This window comes from Saimiri boliviensis, chromosome 4 (assembly GCF_048565385.1).
Source record: "Saimiri boliviensis isolate mSaiBol1 chromosome 4, mSaiBol1.pri, whole genome shotgun sequence".
In the NCBI taxonomy this organism is placed as follows: domain Eukaryota; kingdom Metazoa; phylum Chordata; class Mammalia; order Primates; family Cebidae; genus Saimiri; species Saimiri boliviensis.
In genome coordinates this window covers 94,342,859-94,365,432 of record NC_133452.1, presented here as the reverse complement: position 1 = coordinate 94,365,432, position 22,574 = coordinate 94,342,859, and the positions used below count along the sequence as shown (strand labels likewise).

The window sequence follows — 22,574 nt, the reverse complement described above, 5'->3', positions numbered from 1 at the left end:
TATGCAACAATCTTGCATGTTCTTCACATGTACCCCAAAACTTAAAACACAATGAATATATGTATATATATATATATATATAAATGAAACAGTGCTGGTCCCTTCCATGACCTCATGGAAGCTGCTCTCTGCCTATCTTTTTCTTTCTCCTTTTTCTCTCTTTCTCTGCCTAAATAAATCACTTTCTGGAAAAATAAATAAATAAATAAAATAAAGAAAGAAAAGAAACAGTGCTGGGAATATTCTAATAACTCAATTAAAATTTTCAACCTTCCCAAGTGGGAAACAGCCTTGCTCATTTTTCGAATTATATATTCTGGAATGTGCTTTATCCTAAAATTCTTCACAATATTTGTATAATTTTGAAAACTCCACTCAACTGAGGAGAAAATGTAATTGCTTTGTTTTTTAAATCCATGATAGGGTACTTGTTACAGTTATCCATTACAAAACTATTTCATCGCTGGTTCATTTTGCTCTTTCAGGAGAAGGACACATCTGCTGACTATTTCAGTGATGAAACTGTGGTGGCACTTGTTAATAATCTGTTCACGGCAGGTACAAAGAACACAGCCTCCACGTTTCACTGGGGAATTTGGCTCATGATGGGATGTCTTGAGGTCCCGAGTAAATCTAAGATTCTGAGCATTGCCTGAAAGAGAGAAACCAGAAATCTCCTGGACTGGACAAAGCAGAATTTTATAGTCACACAGGGTAACCTGTAATCTGCACCTTGAGCATAGTCTGTATCTTTAGTTTCCTTTCAATATAAGAAAGTAGATTTTGCTTTTTAAACATTCTGAGATGCTCTGAAGGCATCACGATGTGCAGGTTCCCAGAGGAGCCTTAGGAATAGACGCTGAGGGATGGAAGCAGTGCTGGGAAAAAATGAACCAAAATTGGGAGAACACTGGATTCTTTACTTTCACAAGTAAAGAAAATGGGCAAGACTGTTCCAATACCAACTCCCAGTCCAGACTCCAAACTGTCTAATTCCATTTTAACCAGAAAAGGTCTACAATGAGATCACCGAAGTTGTGGGATCAGCCCAGCCTCAACTTGCACATAGAACTCAAATGCCATACACAGACGCTGTCATTCATGAAGTACAAAGATTTGCTAACATTCTACCCACAAGCTTACCCCATGCATCAGCTACAAATATATTTTAAAATTACTACATTCCAGAGGTAAGGCCTCAGAAGAGGAGGTGAGGGGAGAGAACTTCTGATGCTTACAATCACAGAAGCACTGCGATAAACTGTCAAAGACAATCCTGGCCTGCCTTTCCCTCCCTGGCCTCTTCCACCCATCCTCCCTCCCCTCTCCTTCCCTTCCTTCCCCTTTTCCTCTCTCTGCCTCCTTCCCTACCATTCAACAAAAGGTTAACTGTCTGTATGCATGTGTATGTAATAGATGATAATTATTCTGTGAAACTTTGTAAGACAGTATTACATTTTATGTTATAGTTGGGAGAACTGGGGTTCAGAGAGTTCCAGCAAGTGTCAGGAATGAAAGTTTGGTCTGTAGGGAGCTGGAGTCCCAGGTAAGGTGTGCTCCTCTCAGAGCCTGTGCTTTCCCCCACACAGTCCTCCTGCCAGGGTTACCTCCAGGCTTTAATTCCAACCTCTCACAGAGACACTCTCATGCCCTCTGCTTCCTAATATTGAGATATCTAGATGCATCCCTCTGATTTCCCCCAGTAATCAGAGGAACTACATGTAGATCTTTTCTAAGAGTAAACTGAAGGCAGAAATTGGCATAAAGTCACACAGTATGCCGTAGTACTAATTTTTTTTCCTGATACCTAGTTCATTGCTTCTGGGCCCACCTCAGCATGAACCCACAAAATCACTGGTTATGTGGGTCCCCTCCCCTCACTATCACTTCCTATTCTGTGGGGACAAACAGACTATATCCATCTTTGAGCTTCTCTTCTCAGCACACATGAAGCACACAGTTGGACTGAATGAATCAGATTAGCAATGAAATAGAAAAACAAATCCAAACTATGTCAAAAGAATTTTTAAAGACCATAGAAAGAGTAATAGTGGCAGGACTGTAGTTCTAGCCCTTGACTTTGCTGTGAGCTAGGTAGAGCATTATATTAGGAAAAGGGCCAGGGGCCAGGGGCCAGGTACAGTGGCTCACGCCTGTAATCTCAGCACTTTGGGAGGCCGAGGCAGGCAGATCACGAGGTCAAGAGATTGAGACCATCCTGGCCAACACAGTGAAACCCCCGTCTCTACTAAAAACACAAAAAAATTAGCTGAGGCGGAAGAATCGCTTGAATCTAGAAGGCAGAAGTTGCAGTGAGCCAAGATTGCACCACTGCACTCCAGCCTGATGACAGAGCAAGACTCCGTCTCAAAAAAAAAAAAAAAAAAAAAAAAAAGAAAGAAAGAAAAAAAGAAAGGGGGCCAGGTATAGTGGCTCACACCTGTAATCCCAGCACTTTGGGAGGTCAAGGCAAGAGGATCGCTTGAGCTTAGGTGTTCAAGACCAGCCTGGGCAACATAGTGAGACCACGTCTCTACAAAAACAAAAACAAACAAACAAACAAACAAAAAAACTTTAAATATAGCTAGACGTGGTGGCATGCATTTGTAGTCGCAGTTATTCACGAGATTGAAGCAAGAGCATTGATTGAGCTCGGGAGTTTGAGGCTGCAGTGAGTCATAATTGCACCACTGCACTCCAGCCTGAGGGATAGGAGCAAGACCCCATCAAGGAAGGAAGGAAGGCAGGCAGGCAGAAGGCAGGAAGGCAGGAAGAAAGGAAAGAAGGTGGGTATAGGGGGTCTGATTTACTTTGCTACTGAGACTCAGCCTCAATCATTTCTTTCTTTCTTTCTTTTTTTTTTTTTTGAGATGGAGTCTCACTATGTCACCCAGGCTGGAATGCAGCGGCTTGATCTCAGCTCACTACAACCTCCGCCACCCAGGTTCAAGCGATTCTCCTGCTTCAGCCTCCCAAGTAGCTGAGATTACAGGTGCACACCACCACACTGAGCTATTTTTTGTATTTTTAGTAGAGACAGGGTTTTGCCATGTTGGCTAGACTGGTCTCGAACTCCTGACTGCAGGTGATCTGCCCGCTTTGGCTTTCCAAAATGCTGGGATAATAGGCATAAGCCACCACACCTGGCTTCAATCATCTCTTTTGTGAAACTGAAACAACTAGCACAGTTGCTATGAGGAGAAAGTCGGTACAATATAGAGATACAAAGAATCATTCATAGACAGAGTAGTTTATTATTATTATTTTCAAACATAGGGCTGCCAGCCTTGGAACTTCTGGAATCAAGCAGTCCCCATGCCTCAGCTTCATGAGTAGCTGGAACTACTGGTGTGCACCATCACACTCAGCCTAAAATTTTAAAACAGAACATTTTAAAGCAGTTGTTTGCTTTTTGTAATCTGAAAAACTATACAGATTCACGGTGTAAAGCAGCTAATCACCAACACAGTATTCCGAAGTCTTCTAAAAGAGGCAACTGTAGGATCAGTAGGCAACTGTAGTATGGTGGGTCACACCTGTAATCCCAGCACTTTGGGAGGCTGAGGTGGGTGGATCACTTGAGGCCAGGAGTTGGAGACCAGCCTGGCCAACATGGTGAACCCTAGCTCTATTCAAAATACCAAAAAAAAAAAAAAAAAAATAGCTGGGTGTGGTGGCACATGCCTGTAGTTCCAGCTACTCAGGAGGCTGAGACATGATGATCACTGAACTTGGGAGACAGAGGTTGCAGTGAGCTGAGATCAATCATGCCACTGCATTCAAGTCTGGGCAACAGAGTGAGACTCTTTTTGTCTTTAAAAAAAAAAAAAAAAAAAAAAAAAAAGGAGGCAACTGTAATGAACCAAAATGAAGCAGAGAGGGAGAGATTTTGGTTTTTATCATTATTTTATTTTATTTTTTTAGTTCACAGAATATCCTTTCTCACATCACAATTAAAATTACTTTCTCTTTTGTATAAAGTTGTTTCCCAGTATGCAGCATGCTCTGGAAGCAGGAAAACTTGTTTTCGAGAATGTTTTGATGGGCTTGTTTGATTTAATATCCACTATCATAGTCACTGGAGATAAGAGCCAACCTTCACTGAGCCCCCAAAGCTTCCAGGACTGTGCCAATTTCTTTCATACATATCCTTTCTTCTAAGGCTCAGTCCCAAATGAAGACTATTTAACTCTCCTCATACAAATATAGAAAGTGGGGTTTATCTAAAGGTAAATGACATGCTATTATCACATATTCACTACATGACTAAGTAAGAATTTGTTCCCAGTTCTGAGTCGAAGGCTTGGCTTTTTTAGTAAGCACATGAATAAAAATGTGGTTAGGAAAGTGAATATTCCACACTAAGCCTCAAGTCGATCTGCCACCTTTCTGCTTCCCCATCTTCCTTTTCCTTCCAGAACACCCTGCTTCTGAAGAATTGCCAACCAAGATCATGCTATGTTTTCAGAGAGTGACCTTTTTAGGAAGAACTTCGGTCTCTGTCACTAATACGAACATCTTTATTTCTAGGGCACTGAGGTTATCATCTTGTCGGCTTCCATACTTCGGGATCAAACACAGTGGGAAAAACCAGATACTTTTAATCCTGAGCATTTCCTCAACTCTAAGGGAAAGTTTATCAAGAGAGAAGTGTTCCTGCCCCTTTCAGTGGGTCACATATCTTACTTGAGAAAGGTGGTTTGAAAAACCTGGAGAGACTTAAGACTGTGCTAAGGTTTTGTACTTTTCCATGTGGCACTAAACTTCAGAACTGTGGAAGATTGGAAAAAGCACGGGTTCTAAATTGGCTATGGGACATTAGGCACAAGAGCAACATTTTCTTAGGGAATCTTTGAAGAGTCCGTCTGCCTAAGCCTAGGATTGAACCTCGGGAGTCTGAGGAGAAAGTTAAGCAGAAAGACAACGGCAAGTTAAGAAAGTTAAGTTGAAGACAACGACTTCACCCCAACCAGAAAAGTTCTGCGTTGATATGTGTAAATAGAAGTGTTTTTTGGTATTGTTTGCTTAGTTTTGTTTTTAAGGATTTCTTTGGAGAAGGTGGGTGGAAGGAAAGAGCTTTTCATTATTGTAAAATTTGAAATTCAGAAAACTAAGTGAATTTGCTCCATAAATGTCTGAAGCCTAAGAGCTTGAAATAAATTCTCTGTTCCTAGAAGAGTCACAGCAAAGCTGCACCACAAGCAGGTTGTGATTTTGGCCTTTCCACTTATACAAATAATGGCTTAGGATTCATTCCAGATATCCACTCATGATGGATAAAGAGCAGCCACCCCAAGAAAAGGCTTTCTTCACCCACTGATCACTAAGTAATACAAGATATAAAGTACAATTCAATCTAATGTTTACACGCACAAACACAAGAAGCTACAGGAGAAAATATTACATGTATTAATGACTTTCAAGTAAAAAATGTAGTGTCACACGAACGAGAATTAAAAGAAATGAAAAACAATCTGCGTATAGTTTGCAGTGTTACAAACTCAATTTCTCTCAGCATTTCTTGATTTATATTTTGAAAAAAAAAAGTCTAGAAACATAAGCATTGGTGTCTGGAGGTCACGTTAACAACATCTAATACTGAGCCATCGTTTTATAAGAGAAGACATGGAAAAACAATTTTTTCATGCATAAAGGTTTTTTTTTTTTTTTTTTTTTTCCCCAGACTCTTTTCCAGATTCTTGGACTTCCTGCTGTTAGTATTTAGAGAGAAGGAATTATGTTTTCCTTAACACTCCCTTTTTATTGTGAACAACAATTACTTTTACTTTGTCTCGTGAGCTCTAATCAATATTGTGTACAAGCTCTTTCTGGTTTTTTACACAACTGAACTTGGAGGGCTTCTCTGTACTAAGAGACAAGTAGCCATAGTCCAGATTTTTGCAGAGTGGCTTATTCTCAAAGGATTCTGCTGTTTACTTCAGGAATTCAAAAGTTCCCTAGTTATACTGGGCCTTTTGTTTTCTGTTTTAATCCAGAAAATCCAGTAGTAGTATTCTTACTATAGGCAAATATATATATATATATATATATATATAGAGAGAGAGAGAGAGAGAGAGAGAGAGAGAGAGAGAGTCTTGCCTAGGCTGCTGCAGTGAAACTGAATAAGGCCTAAACATAGGGTACATAATTCACACCCTAAGCTGCTTTACTTATCATCCAGTTGGATGGCACCACTCAATCACACATTTATTTCTGGGCAGGTGGGAAAATGTGATCCAAAAAGCTAGATTAGGCATTCCTTCCATGGGCAACCCCAGCACTCTATCTTGTAACACTGATAAAAATTTTAAGACCTATTTAGCCAGGCACGGTGGCTCACACCTGCAATCCTAGGACTTTAGAAGGCTAAGGTGAGAAAGTTGCTTGAGCTCAGAATTCAAGACCAGCCTGGGCAAAACGGCAAAACCCTGTCTCTACCAAAACACAAAAAATCAGCTGTGGGTGGTGATTGATTACACACCTGTAATCCCAGCTACTCAGGAGGCTAAGGCAGGAGAATTGCTTGAACCTGGGAGGCAGAGGTTACAGTGAGCCAAGATTGTGCCACTGCACTCCAACCTGGGCAAAAAGATGAGACTCTGTCTCAAAAAAACAAACAAACAAAAATAAATTGCTTATTTACTATAAGATTCACCTATCACACAGCAAATCCCTTGAGAGCAACAGTCTCAGAGACAAGCTCAAGAGACATTGACATTAAACATATGAATCTTGACATTAAACATAACATTTGTGAGCTGAATGGTTAGCTTTTATTTAACAAACATTTCCACGCAATAACTAGCCTTTCACTTCCTGAAAAGCTTGCTTTCTTATCAGATGTAGTGAGAAAATGTTTCTCATTTTTGGAGTCAATCTATTTGCTGGGTGTCCTATATAAATAATGCTAATTTGGAAGTGGTAACTTGGGATACTTTCCCTTTGTTGTAAAACATTTGCTTTTTTTTTTTTTTTTTTTTTTTGAGATAGAGTTTCCCTCTGTCACCCAAGCTGAAGTGAAGTACAGTGGCGCGATCTTGGCTCACTGTAACCTCCGCCTCCTGGTTTCTAAGCAATTCTCCTGTCTCAGCCTCAGCCTCTGGAATACCTGGGCGTACACCACCATTCCCGGCTAATTTTGTATTTTTAGTAGAGACAGGGTTTCATCATGTTGGCCAGGTTGGTCTCAAACTACTGATCTCAGGTGATCCACCTGCCTCCGCCTCCTAAAGTGCTAAAATTACAGGTGTGAGCCACCACACCCAGCCAAAATATCTGCTTTTAAATATTTTTCTGAGCTTTGACATCTTCGATACACTTGTCACACTTATCTTGCAAATTAAAGAAACAAAAACATGAAATCTAACTAAATTATCTGCAACATTTTGCTGACCATAAAGCAAGCAGCAGGTTTAGGATTTACAGACTATGGGAGCAGGAGTGAAAAGACCTGCTTAGGTCTTGCAAAGGACTAGAAGTAGAAACTTTTAATATTGCTACATTTTAGTGCAACATACTACTTTTGCTCTACAAAACAACCACAAAACTCATTAAATTTAAGCTGAAAGAAAAATACTATTCTCAACACAGTCTTAAGAAATATATACATATAATCATTAAGCCCTCAGTTGTTTTAATAAAAACCTACCTAGAAATGCTTCCTTCCTCAATTTTAACGTATTCCCTTTTAGATACCTTAATATTTCCCAAATAATCCATGTTTCAAAATAATACTAGTCAAGTCTCTGTCTTCAAGGTGCTTCAGCAGCTTCTTAACATTGATTTCCAAGGTCCCATGATCTAGTTTCTACTCCTTCCTCTGGCTTCAGGCTGAGAACCTAGTTCATGCTGTATATTCTAGCCAGAGCCAAATTTCTTTCAGCTCTTAAATCTGTCATGATCCCTTCCTCAAATTCCCTGTCTTTGCCTGGCCAACTTCTCACCCTATGGATGAGAGTTTAGAGATAAAGAAAGCTCTTGTCCAAAGCATGAGCTCTCCCTGATTCTCCAAGCCGCATTAGGTACCTTTATTTTCACCTGATACACTTGGCTTTACTTGTCATAACATTTTTCACATTAAAATATTACCATTTTACTGTGTGTCTTTTCCATGGAGCTCATTATGTATATCCAGGCCTTAAATTGGAAGACAGAGCTCACGAGGCTCAGGGAAGGTAAAATCAGTGATCTACACCTTCCAAAGAAGAAATCACATAAAGACCGTTTTTGGCTTTGTCTAGATTGTTTTTCAGATTTTTGTGACAATATGTTTTCTAACCCCCCCAAGATGTCTGTGTCCAGGTCACCAGATGTGTACTGGTGAGTCATTAGCCAAGATGGAACTTTTCCTGTTCTTCACCAGCCTCCCGCAGAAGTTCCCCTTCCTGCCACCCCCGGAGTCTCCCATCTGGACCTGGACCTTAGCCCGGACATTGCCTTCACCACTCGACCGGTGCTTCATAAGACATGTGCTTGAGTCTCAATTCTCACTGTTATCTTGTCCTTAGTATGGATTTCTCTTCTTCCTGCATTTTGTCAGCCACAATATTCTGCCAAGCACTTTGAGATTATTTAGGCAGTTAGCTGCACTGTCACAGAGTGTTCTCACGTCACATCAGATTGCATTCCTATGCTAATTGCCATAGTGGAAACATCCCTACTGCCATCCTCTGTCCAACAAATAAACAAAACATTTGACAAGTAGAACGTTCATTTAGTGCTTTAGGGTTTTGTCTTTCAAACATGAAACTGTTTGGTCCTTCTATCACCAGTCAATAGCTATAACTGATGTGTGTTTGAGAGGGAAAGGTACTTTATAACATTTTCTCCTGAGATTATGGACATCAACAAAATGGCAATGAACAAAACTGCAATGAAGAAAATTCAACTCTTAAGTGAGGATCACACCATACTAAACATGAGGCATTGGTTTTATTCTGTGAATAACTAAAAAACAATGGTTAATAACAGAATTGTTTGGGAGTACAGCCAGCTTGCTGAGATCATGCCTGTAATCCCAGCACTTTGGGAGGCCAAGGCGGGCAGATCACTTGAGTCCAGAAGTTCATGACCTTCCCAGGCAACATAGCAAGAGCCTATCTCTACTAAAAATACACACACACACACACAAAATTGCCAGTCTTGGTTATGTGCACCTGTAATCCCAGCTACTCTGGAGGCTGAGGCATGAGAATTGCTTGAACGAGGAAGGTGGAGGTTTCAGTGAGCTGAGATTGGACCACTGCACTCTAGCCTGGGTGACCGAGTGAGACTCTGTCTCAACAACAACAAAGTATTCACTCCTTTTCCTAACAAAATTGGAACTTGAAGACCCCCACATCCCAGTTTTCAGTGTTCTAAAGTCCCAGGGAAGGCATGAGCAAGGGACTCTTATCAGCACAATAATCATTGTCAGTTCCCTTGAGACACAAAGCATCTTTAGCCTTTATGAAATCAAATACTTCCCCATTATCAACATAAAACCTTCTCCCCTGCTCTTAGCTGATTCTTGCCAATGGAAAAATTGCACTGAATAAAATTAAACGAAGAATGCTTTATTTAAGGCTATTGCAACAGAGGAGTGAGGCCAGAAATTGTCTAAATGAAACTCTGCTAAAATAAAGAGAAGAAAGGTTTTAAAGCAGTAGGGTGAGCTGTGAAAAAGTACTGAAGGGTGTTAGGGAGAGTTTGATCAGTAGGATGTGCCCACAATATTGGGTGGCTCCTAAATTTACAAATATTTTTCCCTGCAACCAGGTCATCTGTGCTTGCTAATTGGTTCACATTGAAATCAGGCTCCTATCCTCCCACAGAGACTGGAGTTGTGGAAGTTTTATCCGTTGATTATTGCTTTTCAAAAAGATGGCTCCTAAGCCCTTGAGAAAGAAATTTCTGGATTGTAAAACTAGCAAACTTTTTAATAGATTTATGTCTCAATGTAGGAGAGAAATCATTTACAAATGAAAATTTTCCCAAGTAAATGCTCTAAAGGGAGATCTGGGCTTAGAGTCCCAAAAACAAAAACAAAAACTGTCTAAAGTTTAGTTAAGCTGAGAAGAACATTAGGTGATCTTAGTCATCCCCAACCAGTATTTTCTATAAAGGCTTTAAATTTTTTTAAATTTTGTATTTTTAATATTTGCGAGTACATAGTTAGTGTACATGTTTATAGGGTACATGAGATGTTTTGATGCAGGTGTACAATGTGAATTAGATAAGTCCATTGGAAAGTACTCTGGTTCCCTGACTTCCCAGTTGAGCTAAATGAAACTATAAATAATTTAAAAAACGGAAGCTGCTAATCTTAGTTCATTGTTTGAACACATTTAAGGGGTAGCTGCGTTTTCTGAATTACACTGACTTCACAATTGGTGTTCAATAATATATCAATTAATTCTGAATCTAAAGTCAAAATTAATTACTGCTGCAGTCCCCAACCTTTTTGGCACCAGGAAATGGTTTTGTGGAAGACAATTTTTCCATGAACCAGGGGTTTGTAAGGAGATGGTTTTGAGATGATTCAAGCACATTTCATTTCTTGTGTACTTTATCTTCTTATTACATTGTAATACACAATAAAATAATTCTACAACTCACCACAATGTAGAAACAGTGGGAGCCCTGAGCTTGCTTCCATGTGGGAGCAATAGGAGACAGTGACACTGGAAGTGAGTTCCATATGTCCAGGCTACTTTCTCATCTCACTGTGGTTGCAGCCATTGCAAAAATCCCTGCTTCACAAAGTTAAGATGTTGAAAATGGAAGCAGGCTTTTCAGTGTTTTCTTTTGTGGCAATCTCAGGATATTCCACCTTGACTTTAATCCAGAACATATGGAGATTTGAAATTATTTCAAACAAACTTAAGACCACCAGATGCAGCTGTACATTTGAAGTACAACTCACTTGCCGCTATAAAGCCTGCTACCAGATGCAGGTTAATTGTCATTTGCCACTCACTGATAGGGTTTTGATGAGTCTGCAAGCAATTGATTTATTATGGTCTCTGTGCAGTCAACCCTCTCTGCTAATGCTAATCCGTATTTGCAGCTGCTCCCCAGTGCTAGCATCACCACCTCAGCTCCACCTCAGAACATCAGGCATTAGATTCTCATAAGGAGCACGCAGCCTAGATCCCTTGCATGCACAGTTCACAATACGATTCGCACTCCTAGATGACATTCAGTGTTGCTGCTGATTTGACGGGAGGCAGAGTTCAGGCAGTCATGTGAGTGACGAGGAGCAGCTGTAAAGACAGATGAAGCTTGTTCGCTTGCCTGCTGCTCACCTCCTGCTGTGTGCCCTCATTCCTAGCAGGCCACAGATCAATACCAGTCTGTGGCCTAGGGGTTAGAAACCCCAGAATTAGTGGACTACTTTCTCTTGCAGGGAATAGAAACAGCTTTGATTAAAGATCAAGAAATCTAACCTGGGCAACATGGTGAGACCCCATCTCTACTAAAAATACAAAAAAAAAAAAAAAAAATGTAGCTGGGGAGTGATAGCACCTGTGGTCCCAGCTACTCCAGAGGCTGAGGCAGGCAGATCACCTAAGGTCAGGACTTCAACACCAGCCTGGCCAACATGGTGAAACCCTGTCTAATAAAAATAGAAAAATTAGCCAGGCATGGTGGCACAAGCCTGTAGTATCAGCTACTTGGGAGATGAAGTGAGAGGATCACTTGAGCCCAGGGGGCAAAGGTTGCAGTAAGCCGAGACTGTGCCACTGCACTCTAGCCTAGGTAACAGAATAAGACACTGTCTCAAAAAAAAAAAATCTAATTTTAATTTCAACTCTGTCTTCCATTCATATTTAGGACTCTATGACTATATATTGGCAACGATGTACTTCGCGTATCTGCTATCACAGGCAATCAATTTTTACATCAATATGAGAAAATAACTTTTAGTAATAATCGTAAAGTAAAACAAATAAAACCTTACTCTTTTGGTTGCAGTTTGATACAATAATATTTCATGTAAATGTCGTTAGTGGTAAGTAAACTTTAATAAATTGAAATGTCCACAAAAGAAATGTATTCGTTTGGCAGGACATGGTGGCTCATGCCTGTAATCCCAGCACTTTGGGAGGCTGAGGCAGGTGGAACACCTGAGGTCAGGAGTTCTAGACCACCCTGGCCAACATGGTGAAACCCTGTCTCTACTAAAAATATAGAAATAAGCTGGGCATGGTGGCAGGTGCCTATAATCCCAGCTACTTAGGCGGCTGAGGTAGGAGAATTGCTTGAACATGGGAGGCAGGGGTTGCAGTGAGCCGGATCATGCCACTGCACTCTAGCATGGGTGACAGAGTAAGACTCCAACTCAAAAAAAAAAAGAAAAAAAAATGTAGAAATGTATTAGTTCATTCTCACACTGCTCTAAAGAAATACCTGAGACTGAGACTGGGTATTTATAAAGAAAAGTGTTTTAACTGGCTCATGTTTCTGCAAGCTGTACAGGAAGTATAGTTGCTTCTGCTTCTGGGGAGGCCTCAGGAAGCTTTCAGTCACGGCAGATGGCAAAGTGGGAGCAGGCTGCCTTACATGGTGGGAGCAGGAACAAGAGAGAGAGAAGGGAGGTGCTACGCACATTTAAACGACTAGATCTTGTAAGCACTCACTCATCACAAGAGCAGTACCAAGGGGATGGTGCTAATCCACTCATGGGAAACCATGTCCATGATTCAGTCACCTCCCACCAAGCCCCATCTCTAACACTGGGGATTACAATTCAACATGAGATTTGGCGGACACACAGACCCAAATGATATCAAGAAACACCTAAGACAAGAACTAAATTGTACCACTCACATAATGCTTTATTTTCTTCATTCATTCCCTAGTTGTTGTTTTTTAATTAACAACAAAACGGAATAGCCAGGCATGGTGGCTTATGCCTATAGGTCCAGCTACTTGGGAGGCTAAGGTAGGAGAATCACTTGAGCCAAGGAGTTTGAGGCTGCAGTGAGTTATGATGATGCCACTACACTCCAGGCTGTGTGACAGAGCAAGACCCCATCTCTATTTTTTTTTTAAAGAATAAATTTCAATTAAAGACATTACTCAAATCCAGTAAAAAATTCATCTGTGAAATAAATTTGCACTTATCAAAAACAATGTATTTTGCTGTTTCCTTATTTTAAATATTACACATAATAAGCCACATATAATGGCAGGATTGAAGTAACTCAAGTTCTATTCCTCAGACACTACATTTGCTGTAGGATTGTTTATGTTAAATCTGTTCTTGAAATGTAGGTATTTATATTTAGGGATTGGAGGCACAAGGTACACTCAAAGTGAGCGCTAAAGATTCTGATCCTGACTAGGCACAGTGGCTCATGCCTGTAATCCCAACACTTTGGGAGGCTAAAGTGGGCAGATCATCTGAGGTCAGGAGTTTGAGACCAGCCTGGCCAACATAGTGAAACCCCGTCTCTACTAAAAATGCAAAAAATTGCCAGGATTGGCAGCATGCACCTATAATCCCAGCTACCTGGTAGGCTGAGGCACAAGGATTGCTTGAACCCAGGAGGAGGTGGAGGTTACAGTGAGTCGAGATTGTGCCACTGAACTCCAGCCTGGGCAACAGAGTGAAACTCTGTCTTCAAAAAATAAAAAATAAAAAAAATATTACTCTCAAAATAAATACATTTAGTTGAGTCTTCGTGTGAGACAGACAGAGAGACAGTGACAGAAAAGCAGAGATATTAGGAGGACAACACAGAGTCTTTTCAATGATTTTCCACACAGAAAAAAAATAGTAAAGAAAAATAAAAATGTGCTAATTTGAAAATTGCATCTGCTTTGTTAAAATTTCAGCAATAATAATTTTTTATAATTTAGAACAATAATTTTTTTTCAGATAGAAGCATTTTATCACTAAGCACATGACAGTAATAAAAAGCAGAAATGCTTTTATTCTGGCTTTATCATTGTTTGAAAACATCTAATGACGACGCACTGCTTACTGTTTACTGCCGAGCAAACTCTACCCATCGCCGGTCCTTGGCATGCCACTCAGTAGAGGTCAGAGAATCTCCTTTCTTCCAATCCAACAGAATCCTAATCAGGGAGAAAAATGACCAATTTCTTTTCTCCCTCCCTCCCTCCCTCCCTCTCTCTCCTCCTTTCTCTGCCAAGCAAACTTTACCTATCACCTGGTCCTTGGCATGCCACTCAACAGAGGTCAGAGAATCCCCTTTCTTCCACTCACCAACCAGGGAGAAAAATGACCAATTCCTTCCTTCTTTCCTTCCTTCCCTCCCTCCCTCCTTCCTTCCTCCCTTTTTTTCTTCCTTCTTCCTTCCTTTCCCTTCCTCCCTCCTTCCCTCCCTCCCTCCCTCCTTTCTTCCCTTTCTTCCTCCCTCCCTCCCTCCTTCAGATGGAGTCTTGCTCTGTTGCCCAGGCTGGGGTGCAGTGGTACAATCTCGGCTCACTGCAATCTCCGCCTCCAGGGTTCAAGCAATTCTCCTGCCTCAGCCTCCAGAGTAGCTGGTATTATAGGTGCGCACCACCACATCCAGATAATTTTTTTTTTTGTATTTTTAATAGAGATGTGGTTTCACCATGTTGGTCAGGCTGATTTTGAACTCCTCCCAAAGCTCTGCGATTACAGGCATGAGCCACAGCGCCCTGCCTGATCAATTTCTAATATAAGGTTATTGCATTTGTAACTTTGCATATTATTCCACCCAGTTAGGATAGAAAGACTGTAGCATAAATCCTATAACCTCAGAGGCCTGGGATAACATTGAGGCTGCCTCAGAAAGTACAGGTAGGCTTAGGACTTTTCTTTGACATAGGGACACCAGTTAGAGAATTCTTACAGAAGCTGACTGCATTCCAAAGTCCTCCCTGAAAGTTATCCAGCTTTGTTAAACATTATCTGGTACCTCTTATACTTCCTTATTCCTCTCCCAAGTAAGGTGAATTCAAGATATCCAATTGTGCTCACTTTTTCGTGGACCTCATGGTCTTTCCAAATAAGCTCAGTCATAAGATGTTTTGGATGTAGAAAATGGCCTAAGAATGGTCCAATTTAACACTCAGGGGTTTGGGCCAGAGACAAGTCATGCAGACTTAAAGTAATGCTTATGTATGCTATAATGCCAGTGGCCATTAGGTAATACCCCATGCCTGGGTGGACTTACACAGACTTGACTTTGCTTTCTGTAGATGGCACTGATCCATTACTAACATTTTGGATGTCAACAGTCAGGATTAAACTATGCCAAAGCATATTTCACCCCCATAAAAAAACTACTTGCAAGGCTGCATTCCGGATGTTTCTAATAAAGTATAATGTGATTACCTCTTTAAAATAAATCTGTGACTAAATCGTTCAGAATTTTATGACTGGGGTTTTTTAGTTTCTAACTCTTGTGTTAGGATTGGTCTAACAAAAATGAAAGACTGAATATATATATGGACAATGACCAGATCATATATGGTAAAATATGAAAAAAGACAGAAAATAGTCTTAGTAAAAACCACTGGTTTGGATTTGATTTTGTATGTGTGTTGTATGTCTTCTGCTCTTTGTCATTAAAGACTAAAGCCTAATTAGAATGAAAAGTAAACTGAACAATAACACACTACTGCTATCCCTACTGCTAATTATAATAATCACCAAAATTTTGAGTGTTTACTGTATGCGAGACACTGTTCTAAGAATTTTTTATTCAACTCAATCCTAGAAAAATACTTATGAGGTTGGTATCACTTATTACAGAATGCCAACCTACAAGTTTTGTGACAAGGATCTCACAACCTGAGAAGTCAAACCACAGCCTCTGGAGCAATCAGCTTAAAAGGCCAGGAGTTGGTCAGGGGACTGCCAGCTTCTCTTCCCCCTCCCCAACTCAGGGCCCACCTGAGAAAGCCCTAAACCAATCATACAAGGAGCTGTCCTTCTAGATGACCTGCCTCCAGCTCCTCCATGCCAATATGCTCCAAGCAGAGCACAACTAAAGCCTTTTTCTTCCCACTATTATTAAGTATAATTGCATGGGTCAGAGTTAAACAAGCAAGGAAAACTTTATTCAAGACTACTGCATTAGAGGCCAGATGTGGTGGCTCAAGCTTGTTATCCTAGCACTTTGGGAGGCCAAGGCAAGTGGATAATTTAAGGCCAGCCTGCACATGACAAAACCCCATCTCTACGAAAAATTAAAATAAATAAAATATTCTGGTGTGGTAGCATGCACTTATACTCTCAGCTACTCGGGAGGCTGAGGCAGGAGAATTGCTTGAACACAGGAGGCAGAGATTGGGTTGCAGTGAGTCAAGACTGTATCACTGTCCTCCAGCCTGGACAAGAGCAAGACCATCTTGAAAAACAAAAACAAACAAACCAAACCAAACAAAAAAAGGATTGCAACTGAAGAAAGAGATTAAACTCCAATTCTTTGAAACAAAAGGTGGGAACACTTTAAGCATTAAGGTGATAATGTTAGAAGGGACATTGGTCAATGTGACTATGTCATAAATGTTTGCTGATTGGCACTTTGAGAGGTTGGGCTTCCACCCTCTCAGAGAGACTGAAAGTTAGAGACGTCTGCTTTTGTTTGTTTGGGTTTTTGTTTTTTTGGTAACTACATTTCAAAGGGATGGCTCCTAGATCCTTAAGAAAGACTTACTAGGATCTTTCTTAGATTTATAAAGGAGCAGAGAAATAATTTACAATTGAAAGTCTTCTAAAGTGAATGCTCTAAGAAAAGGGAAGTCAGGGACCTACAGTCAAGAAGCTTATCTAAAATTTAGCAAAACTGAGGAACTGGTAAGATCATCTTGGTCACTATAAAACTTTTCTATTGCCCTGCCTGCCTTCGCTTCTGGCTAAGCACAAATGATGTTGGCTGACTCCCTTACTATACCAAGCTCTGCAAACACTGCCTCTATTTATTCTACTTTTGGGAAGGCTGCAGTCTCCTCAAAGTTCTCTTGTTCTCTTTTAACATTAGAAATCTAAGTTTGAATTTGGTTAATTCCTTGCTTTGAAGATAACTAAGTCTTAATGTTTCATTTGTGACTATTGGCTGCATAATGCCTGAAAATCAATCACAACTCCTTAGTCTCTCCAAAGTAATCTGGACTTTGTTATCTTCAACTAGAAAAGTAAATTCACAGATTTGCCCTCCCTAATTACAGAGCAAAGTACTGACTGCAGTTACAGAGATGTCATGGTGTTCAGGAGTCACAGCCTTGTTTACTTATCTGAATCAGTTGATTCAAATTCTGGCTCTACCTTTTCCCCACCCCTTACAATTCATCATAAGTGGCTGAGGAGTCCTGACTCAGCCTGTAGAGGTGTTGCAATTGTGCAATGTGTTAATGACTTCCTGACTTTTCACCCTTACAAGAGTTTTTGAGAATGTATTATTTCATATTCCTAGATAATTAAATAGTCACATTTCTGAAATAGTTTGAAATCCAATGATGAGTCAATCGCTCATTGGGACAAACTTTAAAATATTAAGGCTCTTTAAAAAGACACTATAAAGCTTCATAGAGATCTCTTTGTCAATTTACCAATTCGTATCTACTATCTTTAACTCTCCTATTATCTTTAAATGTTTTCAAATTTCTACAAATTATTATCTTCATGACATTGTTAACAACAGGGAATACAGAATAAGTAAACTTTTTAGTTTTGGTAAGTGACAAAATAGAATACAGAACTAAATATGAGAATACGTCAATGTTTCTCAAACTTTAATGTGAATCATCCAATGATCTTGACAATGCAGATTCTGATTCAGCAGATTTGGAATCGAGCTTGAGATTCTACATTTCCAAACGCCTTCTTGGAGATGCCCGGGTTGCTGTTTCACAGAAAACATCTTGAGTAGCATATGTGTGTTTATATAAAGACAATACTGAGAAAATATACAGAGGTTACATTAATACTACTTTATATAGTTTGTGCTTAGAAAAATGTATGTACATATGTAGGTATATACACATGAAAATATAATAAAATAAAGCCATATTTGGCTGGGCAAGATAGCTGAGGCCTATAAGCCCAGCGTGTTAGGAGTCCAACGCAGGAAGATTGCTTGAGTCCAGAAGTTTAAGACTGGTCTGGGCAACATAGCAGTGCACTATCTCTATAAAATAAAAACAAAACAAAACAAAACAAAAAACTCATACTTGAAACATGCCAAATATTAAAAGAGATTTGGGGTTATCTGTACATTTTTGTTTCTCTAATAATAATTTTCTTTTTCTTCTTATTTCCCCAATTTTATGCAGTGTGTATAACTTTTTATTAAAAGAAAAAGTTGTTTTTTTTTTTCTTTTTCAAAGCAAAGAGCCATGTCAAGTTTTATCACCACACACTGGTAACGTCCACCAAAAATAAGTAGCAAGTCAAATGTAATTATTCCCGAGAGGAGATGATGGCTGTAAACAAAGAGTTTTAAGAGAGTGTGACACTTGCCTGATCCTGGTGGCTATGCAATTCTGACATTTGTCTTCCGGTCACTGGAGTGGCTTCTGGAAGTCTTTGATGTGGTTCATCCACCAAACACAATTTTAGATAATCTTATTTTTCAGTGGAGTAGAGGTAAGATCGAACAGCCAAGGCCCAGCCATTCTCACAGATTTCTTAGTGTTGAGGATGCCAATTCACTTTTGGATGCATTCCCAGGTCACTTGTAAATGGGTTAAGATTTCTCAGGCTCTTCCCATGACAGGGTTCTGCTTGGGTCAGGAGCACCTGTGAAGCAAATTCAACAGTATTTCGACTTACTATTTTTTTGTTTCCAGTAAGAAGGGAATCTATAAAAATGTTGTGGGCAATTAATAGGGAAATTGAGTAAGTGCTTTAAAAATAAATTTTCATTGCTTGGAACACTGTGAGGAAAAGGAAAAAACATCGCTTAAAATGAACTCAAATATATTTGGTTTAAAGGAGTTAAGCTAACTTGACTAAGTGCATTTTTGGCTGAAAGACAAAATGAAAACAAATTGTGTCTATTCTGCTTCTCTAGACAACAGGGTATCAGATTTAAAATCCCAGAGGGAAAACAAACTAGCCTGACAAATCAAAGAAAGTATTCAAAGTTATCTGCCCAGACTCAGTGGTATGTAAAATCTTTTCATACCACTTAGTTCTGGGCAGAAGGGAGCTCTGCTCAAACAACTAAGGTACATATGCTTTGTTAAGCATGGTATACCTTAGTTCTTTGAGCCTTAGCATGAGTCCCTACACAAGATGTGAATGTCATTTCTAAGGAATTTAAGAAATATACTTGCTGATCTATTAAAGGTTGGGAAAAGCTAGAAATAAGTCCTTTCTTTCAGGAGTACAGAAGTCTTACTAAAAACCACTGGTTTGGCTTTCAATGGATTTCTTGTGTTATACAATTTCTGCTCTTTGTTACTAAATAAAACTAAAGCCTAGTTATGATGAAAAGTGAACTACATAATAACCATGCTAGTAATAAAAATGTAACTAACTTCAAGCATTTATTGTATGACAGGCAGGGTTCTAAGTATTTTCATTTAACTTAATCCTCTCTATGAAGAGATACGAAAAAATTCTATGAAGTTGATACGATTTATTGTCCCCACTTAATAAATCAGGACACAGAGGCACACAGAGATAAGGCACCTTTGCCCAGGAACACACAGTTAATAAGGAGGTAGAGCCAGTTTGAACCCAAGCAGCTGAGTTCCAGAGCTTGCCTCCAGAGAAGGCAACTGAGGGATGCTACTTACCATTTTTGGTTATGAGAGAGACTTTTTTTGTTCTCTATATTCAATGATCAGTCACCTGGGGCATGTGATGATTCAACCAAATTAATAAACTCAGGTCTGAAACTTATATGCCACGCAGGTTAATCTCACACTGGAGTCAGGCAGGTTGTTAGGAAAAGAGATTCATTTTAAGGGATGAATCTTCTCTACCTGTCAAGCAGTTTTGAACACAAATGAGCTCAGATGCTGAATTCCTCTCCCAAGTGAGGGTCTCACAGGCCTAAGAACTGCTAATGATGATTCTCCAAGCAAGAGGCCTTACAGGATTCAGGAACATCAAGGTGATTCTAGCACTTTTCAAAAACATGAGTTAGAAAACCTAGGATATCCTCAGTCATCTTTTGACCCCTAAATAAGGGTCAAGTAAGTCCTTTAATGGTCACTCCAAACCTTTAGGAGGGAGATGATCATATTCTTCATTCACTTAGTAGGCATAAGCAATTACTAGCTGTGTGACTTACACGTGCTATAAGACCTCAAGGCCTATGTTGGCTCATGAGCAAAACAGGGGTGTCTTATCTAGCTGGCCTGCGAGGGGACAAGGGGTGGATCAGATGATCTTCTGAGAACATTTCAAGCTCTAAACTAAAAATGAAGGCAAAAGGGAAGACTGGGGAAGAAGGCACTTTTCAACCATCTGCTCAACAAAAGCCAGAGTCCTCCTTGCTTTGTTAATTCTTGCAGCAAATTCCTTCAGTAGTGGCAAAGTCAAGCAGTTCACCTGGAGGGCTGCTCTGCTCCTCACAGAGCTGCAACCAAGCCAAATACTAAAGAGTTAATTCAGATAGTATGTAATAATATAGAGGAATAAACATAATAAGAAAAGTTAGTTGTTTCAGTAGTACCAGAAGAGATTTTTTAACTACGCCAGGAGAGTGGTATTATCAACCCATTCTTGACTATAAGTCTCATTAATGAAGAACTGTGGAAAAGAAGACACGCACTCATGGCAAAATACATATTGCTATCCACCTTTAGATCAGAACATTTACACACAGTATGTTTAATATTAAAATTAAAGATTTCTGATAAATGCATGTTTACAGGACCAAATTAGCTATTGTTTATGGTAAAGCCTTTTTAAATAGAATTTCATGCTATTTAAATCTTAGTCTTCTGTCCCCTACTCTTTCTCTCCCTAGCTGCTCTCTTTTTCTTTCTAACACTGAAATGTGGGGGAGAAAAATGAAAAGTGCACATCAGAAGACAGCCACTTGCTGCTTTGGTTTTATTTTTTATTTTCTCGTTTCTTTTTACTTTCTATTTTTGGCTTTTAAAACAAGCCTCTCTCCTCCACCCACTCCCACTCTCTTTGCAGAGAGCAGACTTCAAACTTCACTTCTGCTTCTAGGTCCTAAAGAGAAACAAGAAGGTGGGAGCGGGGTGGGGGGCGGTAACGGAAAAGAGATCAATCGAGTTACTGCAAAATGCAAATTAACAGGTTTGCTCATTTCAGAACTCCCACATTCTGCCAATTTGAAGATATCTTTTCGCCCCCTCTTCTGAATGACTTAGCTCCCTAGACTCCCACGGAATTCAAGCCACAAAGAAGGTATTACACTGCTTACAATTCTTATCTGCCTCTCTGAAGCGCTGCGCCAGCCTCTGGAAAGGTTCCTTCTGCAGGTTAATTGCAGCTTGGAGTTCCCAGAAAAGCATTTTCTTTTAAGGATGATCGCTCATCCACCGTCCCGGAACATTTCTCGGGCTCCTCTTTAAAGTGTAATCTCCTCGAGCCAGCTCCCTGGAGATGGTGAAACCCTCCTCTCCGCGGCGTGGACGCGGGGTGCCTTTCTCCGTGCCTGGAGAGCCCGGGGTTCAGCAGGGGCCCCGGCGCCCCCCAGGCTGTCTCTCTCTACTGCTGCGAAAAGTGAGCGCGGTCACAGAGTGCTCCTCAGTCCTCGTGGTCACGCGACCCTTGGCCCACGAGGTCTGCAACACTTCCTGCGTTACCTGATAATCCTCCACCCGCACCAGCACGTATTTGGGTGGGTCTGCTGGGTCCCGCGGCGGGGCTACACGCCTGCCAGAAATTCGCTGTTCTCGTTGAAAGACATGAGAAGAGCAGCTGGGCTCCTGGCCCTGGTCCTCTCCCCCGGCCATCGCTTCCCGTGCAGGGTCCCCCTGAGTCCCTAACCACCTCTCTGGGTGCAGGAGAAAGAGCACTTTCTCTCTGACCCAGGACTCACGGTCCAATTCCTCTCCGGCCCGAGGTCCGAGGGCCCGACCTGCCGACCTGTCCTCGTGCCCGCCGCCCAGGCTTTGGCTCTTCCCTGCCGTCCCGGGATTCGGGGCGCCGGGAGCCAGCGGAGTCCCGCGCTCCCCCTCGCGCGGGAAAGGCCTGGGGGAGGAGTCCGTGGGATTCGCAGCTCCCTGAGGCCCCCGGGTCCCCATCCTGGCAAAAGAATTCGTTCTTTCTTTGACCGGTTCAGGCAGCGAGCGCCTGCTAGGCTCCGGGAAGCGCGGGATCAGCCACCCCTGGGTGTGGACTCCGCGGCCGCCCCGGACTCCCTGCCCGCGAGAGCAGGAGATTGGATCAGCCCCAGGCCAATCGCGCGCGGAGCCCGCCCTCCCGCCCGCGAGAGCAGGAGATTGGATCAGCCCCAGGCTAATCACGCGCGGACCCCGCCTCCCCGCCCGCGAGAGCAGGAGATTGGATCAGCCCCAGGCCAATCGCGCGCGGACCCCGCCTCCCCGCGCTCCGCCTCGCCCACCTGGCGGCAGTCTGGCCCTTCAAAGTGGAAGCCGACACAAGCCCCAGCCACCTCTCCTTCCTCCTACCCCTGTCCCGAGCCCTGCTCCCTTTCTTG

The 22,574-nt window shown here is 41.2% G+C and overlaps 1 protein-coding gene across 3 annotated transcripts; it reads right to left on the bottom strand.

Annotated features, from left to right (window-relative positions):
- Positions 1-3,853: 3,853 nt before the first annotated feature.
- Positions 3,854-22,295, bottom strand: C4H6orf141 (chromosome 4 C6orf141 homolog). 3 transcript variants are annotated; one of them, XM_074397879.1, is made up of 3 exons: positions 21,333-22,295; positions 18,443-18,721; positions 3,854-14,064 (listed from the first exon to the last, which is right to left on the bottom strand). In XM_074397879.1, exon 1 carries the CDS (start codon positions 22,156-22,158, stop codon positions 21,583-21,585), a length of 576 nt encoding a protein of 191 aa, XP_074253980.1. In that variant the 5' UTR covers positions 22,159-22,295; the 3' UTR covers positions 3,854-14,064; positions 18,443-18,721; positions 21,333-21,582. The 3 variants fall into 3 exon arrangements, with proteins under 3 accessions (XP_074253980.1, XP_074253981.1, XP_010332295.2); XM_074397880.1 differs by lacking the exon at positions 3,854-14,064 and adding an exon at positions 14,390-17,825; XM_010333993.3 differs by lacking the exon at positions 3,854-14,064 and having other exon boundaries at positions 17,863-18,721.
- Positions 22,296-22,574: the final 279 nt, after the last annotated feature.